At 30.9% G+C, this 22,966-nt stretch overlaps 3 protein-coding genes and 1 pseudogene across 4 annotated transcripts; 3 read left to right on the top strand and 1 right to left on the bottom strand.

Annotated features, from left to right (window-relative positions):
* Window positions 1-183: 183 nt before the first annotated feature.
* Window positions 184-4,437, top strand: LOC108828157 (heat shock protein 90-5, chloroplastic). 2 transcript variants are annotated; one of them, XM_018601749.2, is made up of 19 exons: window positions 184-583; window positions 665-738; window positions 859-984; window positions 1,069-1,162; window positions 1,255-1,338; window positions 1,414-1,557; window positions 1,636-1,752; window positions 1,823-1,867; window positions 1,949-2,032; window positions 2,133-2,237; window positions 2,335-2,475; window positions 2,592-2,684; window positions 2,759-2,836; window positions 2,921-3,175; window positions 3,269-3,371; window positions 3,460-3,634; window positions 3,713-3,818; window positions 3,913-4,002; window positions 4,084-4,437. In XM_018601749.2, the coding sequence occupies exons 1-19, from the start codon at window positions 341-343 to the stop codon at window positions 4,264-4,266; spliced, it is 2,340 nt and encodes a 779-aa protein (XP_018457251.1). In that variant the 5' UTR covers window positions 184-340; the 3' UTR covers window positions 4,267-4,437. The 2 variants fall into 2 exon arrangements, with proteins under 2 accessions (XP_018457251.1, XP_056851144.1); XM_056995164.1 differs by having other exon boundaries at window positions 184-588; window positions 670-738.
* An 8,378-nt stretch (window positions 4,438-12,815) lies between these two features.
* LOC108826139 (basic leucine zipper 43-like) lies at window positions 12,816-13,697 on the top strand. The gene has a single exon (XM_018599516.2). It carries the CDS (start codon window positions 12,925-12,927, stop codon window positions 13,480-13,482), a length of 558 nt encoding a protein of 185 aa, XP_018455018.1. The 5' UTR covers window positions 12,816-12,924; the 3' UTR covers window positions 13,483-13,697.
* Window positions 13,698-17,888: 4,191 nt separating this feature from the next.
* Window positions 17,889-18,534, top strand: LOC108825312 (uncharacterized; annotated as a pseudogene).
* Window positions 18,535-18,841: 307 nt separating this feature from the next.
* On the bottom strand, window positions 18,842-19,359 carry LOC108826438 (cysteine proteinase inhibitor 5-like). Its single transcript, XM_018599823.2, has one exon. The coding sequence runs from the start codon at window positions 19,344-19,346 to the stop codon at window positions 18,984-18,986; it is 363 nt and encodes a 120-aa protein (XP_018455325.1). The 5' UTR covers window positions 19,347-19,359; the 3' UTR covers window positions 18,842-18,983.
* Window positions 19,360-22,966: the final 3,607 nt, after the last annotated feature.

Raw genomic sequence — 22,966 nt, 5'->3', positions numbered from 1 at the left:
TGTATGAACAGAGAACAATAACCCAAAGCACGACAACTTTCAGTCACACATTTCCTTTTAACCTTTATTATACGGGCCGTAATCCACACATAGCCCAATAGGCCTCTTTTTTGAACATTCAAGTTTCACAAGACACACATACTCGAACCTCAGGCGCGTGTGAAACAAACGGATAATGGCTGGCTGATGATTCCACAGACCTCACAATCCCCAAAAGAGAAAGCTCTCTTTGCGCCTTCTTCTAGAAAACTCTTCTCACTCTCCTTAAACCTCCAAAAAGGGTTTTTCTTTCTTTTCCCGTTACTACACAACAGATAAGACCTTCTCTGTAAAATCTGAAATGGTTCCTGCCTCCTTGAGTCGAAGCCTCTGCACTACTCCTTTGACTTCAGTTCCATTCTCTCCCACCCGTCTCTCTCCCCTCACAACCTCCTTTCTCCCTCGCCGCGGCGGCGGTCTGAGAACCGGCGCTTCGTGCAGCTGGAGCCTCGAGAAGAAGAGATGCGGTCGCTTCGCCGTGAAGTGCGACGCCGCCGTGGCGGAGAAGGAGACGGCTGAGGAGAAGTTCGAGTACCAAGCGGAGGTTTGGTTTGGTTCCTCTTTTTTTTAAAAAAAAGTTTCGATTTTTGAGCCTCTGTTTGGTGAAAGTTTGAGCCTTTGGCAGGTAAGCAGGTTGTTGGATTTGATTGTTCATAGCTTATACAGTCACAAGGAGGTTTTCCTCAGGGAGCTTGTTAGGTATGTTATGTGTCTTTTATATATTACTGTAAACTATAAGTTACACAGTGACATAGTGAGAATTTGATTTGTAGTTTATGTGAAGAACTGATTTGAGTTTGTGTGTGTTTGATGTTTTAGTAATGCGAGTGATGCTTTGGATAAGCTGAGGTTCTTGAGTGTGACGGAGCCTGCTTTGCTTGGAGATGGTGGTGAGCTTGAGATTCGGATCAAGCCTGATCCTGATAACGGAACCATCACCATTACGTAATGAGATATTTCTTTTCTAAGTTATAGAGTAATAATTTTTTTAAATGATTATTTTAAGAGATTTGATGTGGATTTGTGCAGTGATACTGGAATTGGCATGACAAAGGAAGAACTTATAGACTGCCTTGGAACTATTGCTCAGAGTGGTACTTCCAAATTCTTGAAGGCTCTCAAGGTTTTTTTATTTTCTCTCTTTTAAATTAGTTTCTAACAAATCAATCTTTGATGTTTAGATCTATTGTTGAAATATTTTTTCTTTTTGTTCAGGAGAACAAGGACCTTGGTGCTGATAACGGTTTGATAGGACAGTTTGGTGTTGGGTTCTACTCTGCTTTCTTAGTTGCTGAAAAGGTGAAGTCCCTTTAGTGTCTGTCTTCTACTTAATCTTCGAAAAGGAGTGGACTTATAGCTGTCTCTGGCTTTCAGGTTGTTGTGTCCACCAAGAGCCCAAAATCTGACAAGCAGTACGTTTGGGAATCGGTTGCTGACAGTAGCTCTTATGTGATCAGAGAAGAAACAGACCCTGACAACTTCCTACGCCGTGGAACGCAAATAACTTTGTATCTAAGGGTATATGTTTCTTTACTCAATATCATTTTGGAGTCTCTTATAGTTTTATCTAACTACTGCTTATTCCTGGGGCTGCAGGATGATGATAAATACGAGTTTGCGGAGTCTACAAGAATCAAGAACCTTGTTAAAAACTACTCTCAGTTCGTTGGGTTTCCCATCTATACATGGCAGGAGAAATCAAGGACTGTTGAGGTGAGGATAGCAATTTTATGCATGTTATTGCAGTTAGTAATAGTGTATTAACATTGTTAACTCGTTGTAGGTTGAAGAGGAAGAACCACCCAAGGATGGAGAAGAAGAGAAAGAGGTAAAAGCTTGGTGTGTTAAAACAAAAGCTTACCTAATCCCAAGAAGAACTAACATGAGCTTGTTACTTGTTTGAATCCAGGGTGAGCCAAAGAAGACAAAGAAGACTACTAAGACTGAGAAGTACTGGGATTGGGAACTAGCCAATGAAACAAAACCGTTATGGGTGAGCTTTGGAGAAGCTTTCCTCATGTGTTTTGATCTTCATCCCTTATGATGTTTTGTTATACTAATCACTTGGTTATTGTTTTTTTGTCTTTGAATAGATGCGTAGTCCTAAAGAAGTGTCAAATGAGGAATACAACGAGTTCTACAAAAAGGCTTTTAGTGAGTTCTTGGATCCACTCGCTCACACACACTTCACAACCGAGGTGCTTATACTTTTTTTAAGTTATGCATATCGCCTTAATCATTCCTTTGACTTTGATGATGCTTATCATTTTGCAACTTTTACTGTTTCTCAAAAAGGGTGAGGTTGAGTTCAGGAGCATTCTATATATCCCTGGGATGGGTCCACTTAACAATGAGGACGTCACAAACCCCAAAACAAAGAACATTCGTCTCCACGTTAAGCGTGTGTTTATCTCTGATGACTTTGATGGAGAGCTGGTGCGTCTTATCTTAATATTCTATTCTATTAGTTGCTCTAAAACATATAACCATGTTCTCTCTGTTGATCTAGATTAGCTCTGGTTCCTTTAACATGCTTCACTATCTGTTTGCAGTTCCCAAGATACTTGAGCTTTGTGAAGGGTGTGGTGGATTCAAACGATCTTCCACTTAACGTTTCACGTGAAATCCTCCAAGAAAGCAGAATCGTAAGTGATGCCACAGTTAATTAGTAAAACGAATCTCTATATGAATCATACTCATCTTTGTAATAACATTTCAGGTAAGAATCATGAGAAAGAGGCTCATTAGGAAGACTTTCGACATGATACAAGAAATCTCTGAAAGTGAAAACAAAGAGGTATGTACATTCTCATTAAACCTACTTTGTTCTCTTGAGATCATTCGAAGAGAGATTCATTTTGTTTGGTACGAATGGTTTCAGGACTACAAGAAGTTCTGGGAGAACTTTGGTAGATTCCTTAAGTTGGGTTGTATTGAAGACACTGGTAACCACAAGCGTATTACACCGTTGCTTAGATTCTACAGCTCCAAGAATGAAGAGGAGCTGACGAGTTTGGATGAATATATTGAGAACATGGGTGAGAACCAAAAGGCTATCTACTACCTTGCCACTGATAGTCTGAAAAGTGCCAAGTCTGCTCCTTTCTTGGAGAAACTAATTCAAAAAGACATTGAGGTAATAATGAATGATTCAAGATTAGTTTTTTCAACTCATGGAACTTGAATCTGCCTTGGTTCTTGATTCTGATTTGATTTTCGTTGATTATAGGTTCTATACTTGGTTGAACCAATCGATGAAGTTGCGATTCAGAATCTACAAACCTATAAAGAGAAGAAGTTCGTTGACATCAGCAAAGAAGATTTGGAACTTGGTATTGTTTGCAGATATTCTTGCTGCAATGAGTGTTAAGCCTTTCTTTCTTTGTTTCTAACAAAAGCGTGGCGCCATTTTTTTGGCAGGTGATGAAGATGAAGTGAAGGAAAGAGAAGCTAAGCAAGAATTCAATCTTCTGTGTGATTGGATGAAACAGCAGCTTGGTGACAAAGTTGCCAAAGTCCAAGTCTCAAACCGTTTGAGCTCTTCTCCTTGTGTGCTTGTCTCTGGCAAGTTTGGTTGGTCAGCTAATATGGAGAGGTTAGTACTTTAAAACAGCTCAGCTTTATTGAAACCGAATGGAACTTTAAAAAAATGTGGTTTTGTTTATGGTGAAAGGTTAATGAAGGCCCAAGCGCTTGGAGACACTTCAAGCTTGGAGTTCATGAGAGGTAGGAGAATACTAGAGATCAATCCAGATCATCCTATCATCAAAGACTTGAATGTAAGTGTTATCTCCCTCTTTAAAATCTCTCTGTCACTACTAGAGATCTCTAGAAAAAGCTTTATTCATTTGTTTTTTTGCATATTTTGTGCAGGCTGCTTGTAAGAATGCACCTGAGAGCAGTGAAGCAACAAGAGTGGTCGATCTCTTATATGACACTGCTATAATCTCAAGTGGATTCACTGTAAGAAATCTAAAAGAAGTTCTTGGCCTTCTTGTAATGTTTTCTTGTTGTTTTTCCTCATATGATTTGTTTGATGTGCAGCCTGATAGCCCCGCTGAGCTGGGGAACAAGATATATGAGATGATGGCTATGGCAGTTGGAGGAAGATGGGGACGAGCTGGAGAAGAGGTTGCAGATGAAGGAAGCTCGAATGTGAATGAAGGAGAAGCAGAAGTCATTGAACCATCTGAAGTCAGGGCAGAGAGTGATCCATGGCAAGATTGATTTCAACATCTTTTCTTGTTTACTATAGTGAATTTTTGACAAAAATGCTTCTGCTTTCTACTAGGATTGTCTTCTTTTTTGTTTGGGGATACGAGTATCATGGGCCTATGAAAGCCCATTATTGGATCATGTGATGTGAACGAAATAATTAATTCTATCAAAAGTTACCTATGTCAAAGAAATTAAGAATTTTTCTAAAAATAAAAAAATCATATATAATACTCTTTGTAAAAAATTTCTGTATCACAAAAAAAAGTATTTTAATTATGTATTGTTTCAAAAGTTTTTTTTTCTCTCTTTTCACTATTTGTATCAAGGGAGAAGAAGAAGGATTTTTTTTTTTGGTTTTTTCATTTATCACATTTCATGTCCGTTTGTGAATTTGTTCTTCCGACCAGTGGATTTCTTTTTTTCCTCTTGCATATTTTTAAGTTTGTGTCAGAAAGTTGAAGGAATTCAATCTTTTGGTTTACCATTGACTTTAATTTTACAGAGATGTATATGTCCATTTGTCGTTGTAAAGAGTTAGAATGTAAGTTTTCTCTCCTTAATTAACTCAAGTTGATTGGGATTGTTTGATGAATTTAGTCTAGAGAAGTAGATTGGGACCTTTAAAGTGTTTCAAGAACTTCTGTTTTCTTAAAGAAAACGTTAGAGGTTGGGTGCGTCCAATTTTATTCAACATTGAGAGGCTTTGTCTTTTCTTTCATGGGATCAGGGTTTCCACGATTTTTTCTGAAATATATTATATAGTTCAAAATTTCTTAAGAGTGTTTTATATTTATAGGTTTTTTACGGTTTTTCAGTTGATCTGACAGGCTCTGGAAAGAACGCATAGTTTAACTATTACGAGATAGTTTTAGTTGAACAATCATGTTTTTGAGGTTAATTTTTAATCGAATTATGAACTCCAAATTAAAGATACTATTTGTAGAGTTGTAGTTGCATCCACGAAATGCATTTCCATCTTCATCGTCCTTTTCCTCAGTATGCATGGTGTGCTTTTTGACGCCAGATTGAGTGTTTTGCATCCCACATTTGTCATATGAAAAATATTGAAAATAAATTAGGTAACAAGACTAATAACTTGCGGATCAAAGTTGTGAAGTCGGTTAAACTCATAAAGATTTTGAAAAGTACAAAGAAAAGATTTGAAAAGCAAATTAAACTCAGAATAAATATCTTTTAGCATATTTATATTATGTATTTAGGAAAGTTTACATTATTTGATGTTAATATTTCGTGAATATTATCACTATATATATGCATATTATATTTTTATATTAAACACATTACAATAATATTTTCATATTTTATTATATTTTACTAGAAAAATGTTAATAATTAATGAATCAAATATGTTTTTGTCATCATAGAGGTTAGCATTTTTTTAGAGGTTATCATTTGCTTAAAGATATATATTTCTTCCTCATTATAAAGTTTCGTTGATGTAAAATAGGTCTGGGTATTCAGATTATCAATTCGGATCCGGATCGGATTTTTCGGATTTCAGATATTTTGAGACTAGAGAAAATGGTACCGATCGGATAATTTAAAAATTCCGGTCTGGATATGGTTCGTTACTTGTCGGATCCGGTTACATCCGAAGTAACCGTAGAAAACTCGGTCCAGTTCGGGTTTATTTGTACTTATTCAAACAGATCCGAAATGGATGCTTTTTACTCAACTTATCCGAATAAATAAATCAATTATAAGAGAATAAGACCTATAAATAATATAACTCTGAAAATAAATAAAAGTAGATTTAAATCAACTCAAAAAATAAAAACAGTCTTGAACAAACTAAAACCTACCTATATTAAATGAGTCGATTAACTAAGAATCAGATATTTTTAGATAGTTTCTCGGATCTTGGGTAATATTCGACCCAACCCGGTACCTGAAACATAAATGAAAGCATACCCAGTCGGGTATTTCACCGTATCCGGATATGACCTGAAACCCGATTTTTCGGATCGGCACCGGTTCGAATCTTCGGATCCGGAAAATATGCCAGACCTAATGTAAAATACTTCTCAGATTATTTTTCTGAAAATTAAAATATAATAATATTATCCATTTAATGTAAATGAACCATGTTAATTCAACAATAATACAGTAAAAACTTAATGAATTTGTATTCATGTAAATTGATAAACATGATAAATTAGTTAAAAATTGGTTTCGAGTTGAAACAATTCAAAATATGATACAAAATCGATAATATATTTAGAAAATCTTATGTGAATATATGATCTCGCTAAAGTTATAAATTAATAATATATATGTATATAAGTACAAACAAATATTGTACTATTTTTATTTTTACAATGAAATTATCTATATATTTTTAAGACTTTAATATATTTTGATAATATTTAATAGTGTTATATCTAAAACCTTAAATTGTATGATACATATTTTCTATACACCAAATAATTTAATAAATACAATATGAAAGTCGAACTAAAATATAATTAACTATTTTCTTATCTTGTAAAAAGTACATTCAAAAAGAGAAAATTGAGTTTTCTGTAAATTAATAATTTTAAAAATTAATAAAATAGCATAATCTCAACATAATTAATTTTAGAGTTTACTATATGTGAAACAAACTGGATGGACTATTCATGTAAATGTTGTGCATATATTAAAATACTAATAAAATTAACTTTTATGTCTCTAAAATTAGTAATACACATGTTTAGTTATATAGTCAGATAACAATGTAAGTGGACAGCCAACTACTTTATGTTTTATAAACATGCCAATGGAAAAATGTTCGAAAAATTTTCATACTTTCAACTAGACATACATAGTTTTGTCTTTATCTAATATGTTATAACATATCTAATATGTAAATGGAATCACTACTGTTATTACTACAATAAAGAGACGTGATTTTAGAGAATGAGAATCAGATTAAGTTCACTTTTAAACGCAAACTAGATCTTGACCCGCGCTTTGGAAGCGCGGAATATTTTACGATGAAAAATTTCACTAATAACTTAACAAATATTTTGTTAATTTTTAAAGAGTGTGTATTTAAAATATTTTTGTATTTAAATCAGTGTTTTTAAATCAACCCGATTGTGATTATACCGGTTAATCCGGAGATCTAACAATTCAATTTAGTTTTTAAAATATTCATATTAAAAAGTCACTAAAACCCGAGACTAACCGATTGAACTGATGGATGACCGATATGTAATCTAATTTGATTGAAATTGTAATATTTTCATAATTTGTAGTCTTATAATCCAAATTTTAAAGTTCATTATTTTGTAATTTATGAAATTATGACGTTTCTACAAAATTTTAAAGAGAAAATGATGGATATAAAATAACTAAGATTAATTATTGTATCGTTTGGAAACATTGATAGTAGTATATAAAATATATTGTTTGGAAACATTGATAGTAGTATAAAGAAATAAGTATATTGTTTGGAAACATGGATAGTAGTATAAAGAAAAGAACATTAGTGATTTAATGTAGGTTTAACTATAAAGTATAAAAGTGTATTTAATTTAAAAACTTACAAAATAAATGTTAGGTCCAACATAATGTTTCTGTTTTAATAAGATAGATACTATACGTAAAGGTATATATCCAATTTTCCTTTTGTGGCGGAGGCTGATTCTTACCAGCCTGAAGAAATCTTAGATTCAAATCTACAACCACATAACTACAAAGGAACAGCCACATATTTGATTTGATTAAACAAGAGATCTGTCTAGAATTAGTCATTAGACCACATGTTTGAAGAACATTTTAAAGTTATTTCTTTATATAGACTGATTTGAGATTTAATACATATCTTGATATGTACGCACAAAAAAAAAGAAAAAAAAAGATATGTAGGCATAAGTCCGCACATAATAATATGACTGAATATGTCTGTGCTCATCAAAAACTGTGGAGGCATGATTGACATTAAGGCATAAAATTTCCAAGAGATGGTTTCTTTTCAGATTTACCTAGTGGAAATTGATTTGTCTAGTGATAAAAGGAATAAAATGTATTATTCTAGATATAGGTAAAAAGGAGAAAACAAATTGCTCTATTCTTTTTCTAATTCGATATTCAAAGAGTGAACGCAGGTTACAACAACATTGATTTTAATCCGACATACAAACGACGAAATCTAATATCGCCTATACTCTCACTAAATTGAAATATATGCTACCTGATTAAAACGCCACAGTATTTTTCACCTTAATATGAACAGACTCTAGAACCTTAATATATTAGACCACATAATGTGAAATTAGTAACAACACAAGAAGAACATGACCCTTAAACGATTATAATTTCTGCTCTAATTGTTGGATTCCTAATGATACACATTCAGCCCATGTTTCAACAATATCATCACCTCGGGTCAGTTCGGTCAAGCGCCACTTCTCCTGACTGTCATTACTTCGCTCCTTAGCCCAAAACCAAACATACTAGTCCGGACTAAAACCCAAACCATAATGACTGCAACAGGACCAGACATAAAACTAATCGTGACTTCAAGAAGTGCAGAGACTATACCACCGACATGGCCACTCAACCATCACCGCCGCTGGGATATAGGTCTCTGCCTCGCTACACCCGCAAAGACCTCTCTGTCGGTTGACCTTGCCGTCGTCGAGACTCTTTGCCATGCCTTATCTCCGAACACCGAAGAACCAAAGATTCTTTATGTCATCTGTTACATCACTCCTTATGCCGTCTCACCATCGCAGGAGAAGGTAGATCTGGGCTCCAGGAGACGTCTTGTCACCACGTGCCGTCGTCGTGAAGGCTCCATCGAAAATCTTAAAAGGAAAAAATCTAATCTGTTGAAACATTCGGCATTTGTTCATTATTTCTCTTTTTGGTATCATTCACTATTTTTTAATATATCATGTTATTACAAGTTTATGATTAGTATCAATTCATATTATCATTTAAGAATTGATTTTGGTGATTTTTATGTTACACAGTGATTTTTAAATTAATTAGGTATTACGAAAATATGCCTTCTTATTTTCACAACTATATATGGTTATTTTTATTCTGTTTTAAAAAATAATATGTTTTGTATTTTCAGTGATTTTGATTTACAAAATTATCCAAATTTGTTTCATTAATATATTATGTAAAAGATAATATTAATTAGAGTAAGTTTGATGTTGTAAAATTAAAAATTATAACGGTGTTTATAATAATATGGATTGGCATCAATTAGAGACTCAAATCCGGAAAAAGAAGAGATTCATACACGTTGAAGTTGACATTTGCTGGCGCTACTTTGCAGACGTTAGGTTCAAAAGTGCCAATGATATATTTCTTTGATTAGTATATAACATCTAAAGTTTTTTTTTGTTATGGGTTCATGTGGCTCTCGGCTCTCCTTAGTCGTAAAGATAATTAAATGCTAATCCTTTCCTGATTTTTGATATATAATTAGTGAACTTCTTGATGTCGTTAATTTTTGGTTTAATACAATTGTTCGGAATATACTACATCTTTACGTCTTTAAAAAAAACAATTATTTTATGAAAAAAACAGAAGTACGAGGCCATTAAGATTATTTTTGATTTTTAACGGACAGAGACGGGTCGGTGTTATATATTGCAGCTCTTATGGTTATAAAATAGTAGAAAGTAACTCGAATACTAGGATTAGTAAACACTCTTCTTATCCTCACTTTTCATCTTTAATATATTTTAATCTTACAATTATAAGATCTAATCAATGTGTCAGCTAACCAAAATTCTCTTTTTTTATCAATCCAAAATTCATAATATATTCTCATATGTTTTAAATTTTATTCGGTCGGGTCACTAAGTGTCCACAATAAATGTAGAAGGGGTTAAAAAGTGGCTTGCGTAATCTTTACATGATAGGTTAACAAGTAATTACGTAACTAGTTTCGGAAGGGTGAGTGAATCATTAATACCTTAATTTGATTCTTAATACTATATAGTATCCCTTCTTTTTTTTTGGAACACCCATGTCTATATAATATCCAAAAATACTTCTTCTTCTTTTTAATGTGAAAAATGATTTTGAATTCGATCAACAGAATAACACCATTAGCATGCAACCATATTAGCATGCAACCATATGGGTATAAATTCTAAAGGTTAGTTTACAAAAAAAAAAAAAAAAAAATTCTAAAGGCGTATAAGCGATAGCATTGTCATTGTCCCGATTTCTTTCTTTTTTCTGCAATCATAATTTAGATTACAAACCTTGAATATTAAATAAATAATAGAGGTCACGAAAGATTAAAAAAATGAAACATGTGAATAAATAAATAAGTGGAAGTGTTTTAAAGTTGGGAAAGTGGAGATATTGGGTCATAATGCATCAAAATATCAAATTGTTGCATATTCTTTGAGCTTTTAAATGATCATATAGTTGAAGCTTATAATAGGTAAGCATCGCACTTTAATTTTTAGTGCAGTTAGAATTTTTTTTCTTCTTGCTATAGGAATTATCCAATGAAATTATCCACGATGGCTACTTAATGTGATTTTATAGCACTAAGAAATCATCTACAAGTTTCTTTTATCAATTCTTATCTCGGTAACATTAATATGAAAAACTATTGCGTTTTTGACCCGAGAAAAACTATAGCGTTTTATATAGGTCACTGTGTTTATACATCAAATCAATAATTGTGTTGTATAGATTTACATATATTATGTATATATCTACGAGGAATATCATATTTTATAAAGACTAAAAATTATTTGCTTGTCGTATCTAATTATATGATCTAGAAATTTACATGCTCTATGTCGTGATCCTAAATATAGTTGTTCTTAGTGGCCGGAACCTAATCACTTTGATTAGGAATTTTAGAAATAAGTTTCTTCGAGTATTCTAAAGTCAATTCAAATGCACCAATCGTTTTAGCAGATTCTTACATAAAAAAACAATCGGCTGAAATAGCATTTTCCCATCATATTTTTAGAAATATCTTTCAAGCTTTGTAGGTAATTAACTAATTATATCATTGTGGAAACTTTTAATTAGCTATATTAAGTCGTGGAGTCTTTTTCTAGAGTACACAAGTTGTGGCGTTTATTTATATCTTCCCCTTATGCTGTGAAATGATGGTCGAACGTACCCTGATCAACTTGAGCAGGGTCGGAAGCTATATAGACAGTTTAAAAATGATTTTATAAGTTTGAAGGCTGAATTTTTTTAATATAAATTTGGGGGGTAAAACATCCATTTTGGTTTAGACATAACCGACTTTTCCTGGTTATATAAAATGTGGTTCTCATGTAATGACTTCGGTTACAAACGGTGGCATTGATCATCTTCGTTCGATAATACTTTTTTTCCCTCATTTAATTAGATGACTCTGTTATATGTGGAATGATATACAATAACACTAACAGAGCATGTAAACTAATGTATTTGTATGGGTGATTTGGTATTTTGGTGCATTCTTCACTAGAGAATGTTTGGACCCACTCACTACAAATTTTAGGACTCAATTATCAAATCATTTCGCGTTTGTATTCAATTTATTGGACAATAAATAAGAGGTTAAACCTGTTGAAGTAGTCCCAACCCTCTTTCAGGTGTTATCCACAAGTATAAATATGAGCATGTGTATTTAAACGTGAAGAGGAAAAATATCCAGTTTGTCATACAAAATCATCTAAATGTTATATGTTTTTGTTTAGATTCCATGATATTTTGTTAGATCGTTAACTACGAATGAAAGAATAATAGATTTGACATATGCCGTATCACACATATTCGATAAGAATCTTAGTTTTAGTGACGGTCAGACACATCTCTTAAAATTCTCGTAATAAGGCAATAATCCGACTTGTCACCTCTGATTCTTTTTGTGTTAGTCTTTCTTACTTGTCGAAAATACTTTTATATAACAGATTTGGTAATTAAACCGCAAACAGTATAAAATATAAATCATAAGAATCAGTCCAAAGCATTGGAATTGTGTGAAATCTCTAAATAGTAAAAAAGAAGAGAAAGAAATAGGAACGACGGATGAATTTGTTGTTATTTGGTTTAGTTCAGTGTTATATATACAACCACGGCATGTAGGTGCATAAATGGATCGTATGTACTTGGTGCTCAAACTTATCCGACCTAGTTAAAAGCTAATTTTCTTATTTTTTATTTTAACTGCTAACTCTCTTTTTGTTATAGAGAGATCTGTATAAATACCAATGATTTATCAATTTTCCTATATGAAAACTATATATTTCATGAAAATATGTTATAGCCTAAACTCTATAGGATATTTAAGTGTACAATACTATTTTCCCGGCAGAACCCTAGTTCCTGGTTTGTTGCATGGCTTGGTGGAGTGCAAATGCTCCTGCTAGAAGTGGCAATCTGATATGTTCTTTGATGGAGAATCCTTGATTCAGAAGGTATATTATTGGAGGGTTTTACTATGACGCGTTACTGAAAATGATTATTTATTTACTTATATAATATGCTCTATACATACACACTATAATCCAGATGACCCACATCTCCATGATTCGTTATATATTTATAACTCTCCAACAATATTATAAAACCCGCTCCACTTCCTCCTCTTATTTCAAACAAACTTCTTTTCACAAATACATTTATACAGACTCTCTCTCGTATTCATCTCTCACTCTTATAAACCAAATATAAGCAATGATTCCGGCGGAAATCACCGGATATTATCAATATATTTTGCCGGAGACCTTAACAACAATCCCAGCTGAATTTAATATACTGAACATGCCCTCATCTCCAACCTCTTCCTCTTCATTAAACTACCTAAATGATCTCATCAACAACAACAACAACTATTCCTTATCATCCAACAGTCAAGATTACATGATGAGCAACAACTCAACTTCTGACGAAGATCATCATCAACATCATCAGAGCATCATGGCACTCGACGAGAGGAAACAAAGGAGAATGCTTTCAAACAGAGAATCCGCGAGGAGATCTAGGATGAGGAAACAGAGACATCTTGATGAGCTCTGGTCTCAGGTGATAAGGCTTCGCAACGAGAACAACTCTCTTGTCGATAAGTTGAACCGCGTATCTGAGACTCAAGGTAGCGTATTAAAGGAGAACTCTGAACTCAAGGAAGAAGTTTCTGATCTCCGAAGGCTTGTATGTGAACTAAAATCTAACAAGAACAACAACAATAACAACAACGACAACAACAGTTTTGTAAGTGAGTTCGAAGATGTTTAGTATTTCCTCAAACTGAATTGAAGGGGCAGAGATTTTGGGTTTGTATTATTATCTGTATCAAAAGAAAATAAATCGGGATTTTGGGTTTTGGTTGATTCTCGAGTACAAGGTTGGTTAATGGTAACGATTATGTATTATACTTTACCATATGTATGTGTATATTGAAGTTAAATAATCTAACTTAGTTCTTCAGCTAATCTCTCTTTTAATTTGTATATATATTATACTTTACCATATGTATGTGTATATTGAAGTTAAATAATCTAACCATATATCGATACACTGCTAACAAAGTCTAGAATGTTTATGTTAATCTCATGTAGAAACCTATTTAAACTCATATCAGTATCCAGAATCTATATATGTTTTAAAAAAAAAGAAAAGAAATGAAAAATGAAAGACATATTAGTGATCAGAAATTTAATGTAATTAAACACTAATATTCCGCCATGTCATGTTATAATGTGCATGCTAGATGAACTGAAAATAAATAAATAAGAAGATGACAAAGTGGTATCATAAGATAAATTATGACGACCTCTATTAAACAAGATTTGAGAGTTTGTTCGCCGCATAAAGACACTTGCACTCAACATCATTAAAAACATATATGGCAAACAATAAAGAAAACAAAAGATTGCTAAATATGGTGGCCTCGTTATTATTATTTTTTTTTTGCAATTTAATCAAATATATCTTTTTTTTTTGAAACAACTCATCAAATATATCATTATATAGCTTTTACCCACATTTTTTTTTTTTTGAAAAAACCTTTTACCCACATTTCTTTCTAAAACTTTTTTCATCCAGTTTAAAGCATTACTCCGAGTGTGGCAAACCCACCAAGAATGTTTTCCTGAATTTCACCTGGCGCATTATGTAAAACTTGTGCACTGTTTTTATTCTTTCTCTAATAACTTCTGACCTACTTTTTATTCTTTTCTTTCTTTTTAACTTTTGACCTACTTAAACACATGGGTAATGAATAATGATAGTATAGTCTTCGTTTATAACTGCATCTCTTTTCAACCACAAGCTTCACATACTTTTCCTCTTACATTAATGCTATTACCGAGCAATATTTACCACAGAACGATCTCTTCCTTGAACCACATGAAAGGATTTGATCGAATTCTCTACAGGAAATTATTATATAAAAATATAAGAAGAGTATTTACGAAACGGTGTTGGACATAGACAGTAGACACCATGATCCTTCTATCCAAATGTTCGTCAATGTTGAAAATGATTTCAAAAGATTAATTTTGTTATGCAAGAAAATGAACATAGGACAATATTCTATGTGTCTATATACCCCAGTGACTTTTGCAAAGAAATACGCAAGTTGTCACCCATCACGATAAAAACATATGGTTGATGAGTTGAGTTTAAATGAAGAATTTTTATCGAAGGGAACACATGAAGACAAGGAATCCTGGAGTCTGGTGATAGTGGCTGCCAATAATATCGAAGCATAGATCGTTTACGAGACTACTTGATAAAAACAATAACTAAATATATTATATAAAGCGTTACGTTCCAAGAGCTTTCTTAAAATTTGTGGTTTGGCCAGAAGATAGAACGATAATCTATATTATTAAAAGAAAAGTACATATATAGATTTACCCTAAGATTTACTACTTATTTACATTGTCATGCCATTGAGTTATTAAATGAAGCTATATTTAAGTATGCTTGTCTTTTCCTAATTTAAATAATAATAGATTTAAGCATTTAATGTTTTTTTTTAATTTAAATAATAGATTTCTTTAATAAAATCCTAAACAAAATAGATTTTCTAATATATTTCTTATTAACTTATTAAATATTTTTAATATTTATTAGTAATAAATAATAAAATAAAAAATCACACATCATAATCAATTTATACAACATATAATAAAATATAAAATAGTTAATTCATATATTATTAGCATAATGATTTCATAATATAAGTCCATTTAGTTATAAATATAAGATTTATTTATATGATACACTGTGATATAATAAAAGATTAAATAACAAAATATAATTATTTTAAAGTAATAAATAAAATTATTATATTTTAAAATGTTATATAACAATTATGTAATACATTTTAATTTACATATATGTATATAGTATACTATTAGTACAGAGAAAAAAACTAAAAGTGAAAGCAAAATATTTATACGATTACAGGTCAAGCTCTAAAAATAAACAAAAACAGCTCAACATTATTTTTCTTTAAGAAATTATTTTAATAGAAATTATAATTCCCAATATATTCGTATATTTTATGTATTTATAAATTTATTTCTTTGTTTTTGAGGGATGCTAAAATGTTTGAATTGAAAAAAATTAAGACCCACCTCTATATTATTTTAATTAGGAAAATTAAATTTTATATCAGAATGTTTTATTAAAATTTTAATTTTAATTTTTATTATAACTGCAAAGATTAATTTTAATCTAAATTTATATTTAAATATTACAAATACATCAATTAATATTAAAAAAACATAAAATAAATACCCGCCCGATCGGGCGAGTCAAGATCTAGTTATGATTATATTCGATCGGCTGTTTCGTCATTTCTTAAATTTAATGGTGAAAAACTTCTATTATTATTTTTTGTTTTAAATATTTAGTTTGCTAGCTAGCAAAAAGTTAGGAGGTTACTATTTGCAAAGTAAGTTTAGTGGCAAATAACTTCTTTGGTCTATCATAACAAATTCATTTTATTAAAACAGAAAATGATCTATTGATAGATATTACGTTCAATTATGTATTTTAATTATTTAAAAGATTAATTAATTAAAATAAATTAATATTAGACATAAATATGATTACAAAAAAATCAATATAAAAATTATTTTAGAAAAAAAAAATTAAAAAATATATATCCACAAAAGAGAAGTTAAAATCTAGTAACATGTTAAAAACAAAACAAAAACAAATAACATGTTATAGTACATATGCTATTTTACATAGTATGACAGTAAGAATGTTATTGTTCAGCTGCTTTCACTGCCTCCCTTTGAGTTAGGTCCTGTCTCCTGTACCCCTGATGCTATATCATTTGAATGATTGGTTCTTGTTTTCTTTTGTCGGCTATTGTTGTTTATTAATTTACCGAGTATCTATAATTATTTTGCTAGATTTTTTTTCCATTCGGCTGATCACTATATGTTTTCCCCCAAAATACGTAGAAATACTATATTTAAAAATAAATACATAGATATTTCAGTCTCTATAATGAATAATTCACTAGAGAGAAAAAAAGAATAATTAAGAAATAATCCGATAAATATATTTTTTTGAACTGAATAATCCGATAAATATTTGAAAGAAGAAAAATCAGAAAACAAAGGAGAATGCGCATTTACGAGCAGCGCACAATAGAGATTAGAGAGAGTCTAGTCTCTAGTCACGCCTCCCTTTGAGGTTTTTGATGAACAATACTTAGGTTCACCCTATGAATTCACCTCTTTCCTTATTTCAATCATATTGCCATAAATATTAATGTCACATAAATAAATAAATTATAAATTACAAAAGAAATAAATTTTAAATCATAAATTTTAAATTCGAACCCTAAACTCAAATCTTATATCTTAAATTTTAAACCAAACCCTAAACCCAAACCTATACCCTAAACCCAAACTATATACCATAAATCCTAAATCTAAATTTAAATTCTAGACCCTAAACTCAAACCATAAACCCTAAATCCAAACTCTAAACCCTAAACCCAAACTCTAAACCCTAAATCCTAAACCTTAAACCCAAACTGTAAACTATAAACCCAAATTTTTCAAATACCTTTGGGTTAATGATCATCAAATGTATTTTCAAATACATTTTAGGGTATAGAGTTCGGGTTTATGGTTTACAGTTTTGGTTGAAGGTTTAAGATTTAAGGTTTAGAGTTTGGGTTTAGGGTTTAGAGTTTGGGTTTAGAGTTTATGGTTTCAGTTTAAGATCTATGATTTAAATTTAGATTTAAGATTTATGGTATATAGTTTGGGTTTAGGGTATAGGTTTGGATTTAGGGTTTAAAATTTAAGATCTAAGATTTGGTTCTAGGGTTCGAATTTAGAGTTTATGATTTAAAGTTTATTTTATTTGTAATTTATAATTTATTTATTTATGTGACATTAATATTTATGGTAATATGATTGAAATAAGGAAAGAGGTGAATTTATAAGTTTACCTCAGGGGTGAACCTAAATATTGTTCGTTTTTGATTGAGGTTTTTAGCATCTCTGGCTGTCTTGTTGGTCGAAATCTTTCATCTTCCTTCTTCATAGGTATGATTCTTTTTATTTTTACTGGGTCGTCTCTTGATTGTTTATACATGTGCTACTCTCCTTCCCTATAATTTGCTTGGTAATGTAAAAGTTTATAGTTTTAAGAATCGATGATCTGAATCAAAGTGCTATTCTTTTGTAGGTAATGGAGACAAACAAATATGTTTACCTTCAAAGACTCTCATCGGAACTCTCATCATGCATGGAGTCTCCTTCTCTGGAAACACGATTGAACCTTCTCTACAAGACAAAAAACTGCAACATATACTCGTTTAGCAGCAGCACTGATGATGGTAAAAGCTCCATCCTCCTCGTCTCTGTTCAGCTTCATGTATCTCCTGAACGGTCTAACCTAGAGTCTCGAGATTGCTCATTGGTCAAGACATTATTATCCCTGAGAGGGTTATTGACGCAGACTCTCACCAGACGAGACATTGGCTGCTAAACTTGAGACATCGTCTGTGAAGAAAGCAGTAACATCTCGAGTGAATCTTGATTACTTCCCATCAGGTAGTTTCATTGACGCTCTTAGTGCTTCGCTTTTGAGCCGGTTTCAGGTGAAGAACATCAGAGGAACGTTGGTGGTCTCGTGGCCTGAGTTTGGTCCTACTGTGATAAGATTTGTCGGTGCTCTGCTGAAGAACATTGTCTCGAGTTTGGATGTTGCGGGTGTGAACAAAGATCTGGAGAAGTACTCTTCAAGAAAGGATGCTTGGATTGAATCTGATCTATATACGTGATTTAGAGGCGGCCTCAAAATAAAAGTTGTTTCTTATGTAATGGTTAGCTTTCTTGGAAAAAAACAGAGAGACCTTAGGTGAGTCAGTGTTGTTCTAATTGCAAACAGGTTTGTTTATCTTCTATTTTCTAGTTTGTTTTAATCTTTTTCATTAATTAGTAAAAGGATTTAAATTATCCTAAACAAAAATCTAAGATATGTTTTTGTTATTATTAAAATTATACCAGAACTGTTTCGCATGTCACCATTTGGACACTGAGTCTTACGTGAACTAGAAAATTTTACCCGGGCAATAATTAGTGAATGTGTCCAACATGAAATTTAAAAATTAAATAAAACATAATTTTTTTCTTTTTTTATTTAATTAGATAAAACATAAAATTGACATCAATTATTTTTTACTTATACAATATTTGCTGTATTTATTAGATTTCATATAAAATTACATAAATCTCAAGAGGAAACAACAGTTACATGGCGGGCTTAAAGGACGTAAGATTCATAGATTTCAACCAGGGCTGTTCCCATACAACCGCTTCGTACTTCTTTCTCCCACCATTGCTGGCCATGCTTACGCCTTCATCAGCCGCCACAATAAGCCGGTAATTAATGCCGGCGACTACTTGAGACTCGCCGCTAACAACCTCCACAAATTTGAGTCCTGCTTTGTTCTGCTTATTATACTCGGAGACAGCAAACTTGCCAACCTCTACGATGTGAGGATTTTTAATGTCACTTATGGGACTCCAGCCTCCGGGACGTGCCGCTTGAGACACGTAGACGGAGGAGAGGACGAGAGAGAGGAGAAGGACGAAGGTTGTCTTGTTATTCATTTTTGCTTGTGTTGATAATGGCAGAGATTATAGAATTCTTTTATAGTGAGGAGGCTCATAAATGTCTTGCCGAGTTATAGAAATGTAGTCAAATTAGATTTTATTATTTAATAACATTTATAGAAATGTATTTAAATTAGATTTTATTATTTTTGAATCCAAGTCATGCACTTATTATATTTCAACCCTTTTTGGTCAAGATCTTTTTCTTCCAAGCTCTTAGATCATATACCTAAATATAAAGACTCACTTTAATGGTTTACCATTTAGAATTTGATTATTTGACTACACACACCTACTTTTTAAAATGAAATATATAAAAATCTAGGTGGAAAAGTAAAGAAATTAAAGTAATAATTGTCTAGGAAAATTTGAATCTAATATTTAGCATACCTTATATTTATAATATCAAAGTTTAAAATAAATTCTATAGATTTCTTGACATTATTATTTATTTTAAAAATCTGCATATTCTTTTTGGAATGCAACACCATTGTAAAGGTTAAATAAAAAAAGAAGATTACAATCTTAAAAATTAAATCTTTCGATTGCGTAAACCAAACAGAACAAATGTTTTAAACAGGACTAGAAGCTGAACCATAAATTATTTGGGTCATGATTTAGTATAGTTCGATCTGGTCAAACCTGATTCAATAATTTGGTTTAATATTATATAAAATTTAAAGCAATGTTAATTATATATAATATATAATTAAAATATAAAACATTGTAAATATAAACTATTTTTTATTTATTTAGCTGGTTTATGAATTTTTGATGGTTTTAATGGTTTGTATTTGGTTCAACAGCTTTGACTTTTGAGACCCAATTCAACTATGTGACCGGTCCTTGGTCAAACCAGTTATTAGTTCAACTGTATTAGATAACCGATTTATCGTTGAACTTGGTCTAACCATCAACCATCTGATTGCTCCAATTTTAAAAACATTGGATATAACACTACAATCGCAAACTTCAAAACAAACAAACACAACATACATTATTTTCATCAGAACATAACAATTTGCTCTTGAGAGATCTACAGTTTCCTCTTATTTGGATAAAAAGATGCACAAGAAGCCATAAATCCAAAAAAGGAAAAAGCAAAGCTTGATCATTCTTCTTCTTTAACCACTTCTTTTGTGAGTTCCAAAAAAAAAAAAAAAAAAAAAAAAAAAAAAAAACCACTTCTTTCTCTTTCCAACAGAACCGGGAGTCTGTTTCAGTGACCGAATTCAACAGTTTAAGACAAATTTTGGCATTTGGTTGTGCGGGCTGGACCTTAGAGCCATACATTGAACATACTTCCTACAAGGTTTAAAAGCCAATCCTGAAAAGAGAAATGATTAATCGTTATGTATGATATGAAAAATAGATGTTACTAATAACATTCATATAGGAGATCTCTCAACTGATATTTCTAAAAATAAATCATGATACGGATGTTCAAGCTTTGCCATAAGCCTTTTGCAGAGAAAAAGTTTGAAGATCAAACAGAATTGGATTAAAAAGCAATCTTTCAGCATTCAATTCAAAATTATATTAATACAATCTCTCAATTCGTAAATATTTAATGTATATCACTTTTTGTTGTTACTAAAAGTGATAGACGTTAAGAGTTTTTAAACTAAAGGGTTAAAAAGTTTAAAAAAATTAAAAAATTACAATTCAAAACAAGTTGAAAAGTTTTATCATTATAGCATATGAAAAATTCATTTCATGTAAATTTGTTTCAATCAGGATTACGCGTAAAGAAGCTGGAAGGAAACATTGACAGAAAGAAAAAACAAATCTTGAGGTTATGTGTTAGCTTTGTTCTTGCATAAGAGCTTGTGTGTTGATTAATAGTCTTTTCTCATCTGCTCTTCATATTTGTTTTCTTTTTCAGAGAGGAGAATCAAATCCCACACGAAATCTTGAATATTTTCGAACTACTGATTGATCTATTTGTTTTTGGATGTATGCCTTTTAATGTTTTTATTATAATTTTTTCTTAATTGGTCTAATATAGATCATTCATGTGGAATCCTTTTTGTAACGGTTCAAGAAAAAAAAAATTCTGATTTTGATTATTAGTGATGAATTTCGTTATTGTTATTTGCTTTTACTTTGAACTATGTGGTTCCCCGTTAATGTTTACATCAAACCCATCATATGCTTCTGCATAACAAAATAGCATCTTTTGTTATCACATGGATGGGTTTATATTAGAAAACAATAATATGGACCTTAGCTTTGTCGGAACAATAAAATAAATTATTAAGTCATAAAAAGTTGACAAAAAATTGTTTTAAGGGAGTGATTGTACATATATGTGTAAATCAAAAGAAGATTTTATATTAATCAAATTAGATTAGACGAAACTAATTCTTTAATGTCTATTACTTAAAAACTTTCATAAAACTTATTTTGATTAAATGACATAGTATATTTGTTTAGATGACATATTTCTCATTTTTCTTTTCTATTTTGTAATAACATTATATTATTAATTACGAAATCAGGTAAATGCATTATTTTATAAAAAAAGATTTAAAATGTTTGATAGGATTTTGTAAAGATGACAAAAAAAGATAGGATTCTGTTAACTTTTCTCAACAGTTTTTTTATAACTAAAAATAAAAAATAAACTTTATTTAAAATTAATTTATTATTAATATATTTATTGATTATTAAGATTTAATAATAATAATCAAATATGTCATATTATGTTATTAATTAAGTGATTTTATTATTATTTGTAAACAAAAAGATCTTAAATTAATAGATTAGATTGGATATTTTGATTGATCATATCACCGACCAAAAAATTTATCATATCAAGTACCAAATAATCTATTTAAATTATTTGCAAATAGATGATCAATTTCAAATACTAGAATGAAAGTAGTTACTGAACATTGTTGGTTTATTACTCATTCTTATTAATAAACAAAATAATATTTCTCTAATTTAATAAAATAACTTGTTTGTATTTTCATTTCGTAACTGAATTAAACATAAAATTATATATTTATAAAATATATTTTTCTTATATATTTTGTTTCCACATTAGCAAAACATAAGGAAAGATATGAAATCTTTCTTTAAAAGTTTTAGCTTAAAATTCTAGCAAGTTAGCAAGTAATTTATTAATAAATATACAAATAATAAATAATAAGATAAGACAAATAATTGAAAGTTTATCATTTATTTAGCACGTATTTGCAATAACAAATACTCATTTTTTAACAAACAACTAGATTTTTACCCGCACTTTAAAGTGCGGGATGTTTTACGCTATAAACTTTTTTTAAAAAAATGTCTTTGTTACTTTGTCACAAATGTTATAATAGATAAATCCATCCTATTCAAATCCATTTTCTTTTTGACTGATCCCTTTTAAAATTTTTAACCCGTTTAGATCTATTTTTCTAAAATAATTAGTGATTTAGTTTATGTACAAAATGTTAGTATTTATAGGCTTTGTCGTACGTAGTGAATTGTGTTTTCATATAAATAAATGTACAACTAATTTAGTTTCTATTAGTTTTTGTCTTTTTTACTTCTTTTAACACGGTTTACAAAAAAAAAGTTAACACACTGTTGGGTTGGTGTAAGTTAAATGTTCGGCCAACTTG

This window comes from Raphanus sativus, chromosome 9, assembly GCF_000801105.2.
Source record: "Raphanus sativus cultivar WK10039 chromosome 9, ASM80110v3, whole genome shotgun sequence".
Classification (NCBI taxonomy): Eukaryota; Viridiplantae; Streptophyta; class Magnoliopsida; order Brassicales; family Brassicaceae; genus Raphanus; species Raphanus sativus.
Note: the sequence above shows the minus strand (reverse complement) of the source record. Positions and strands in the feature narration are given on the sequence as shown.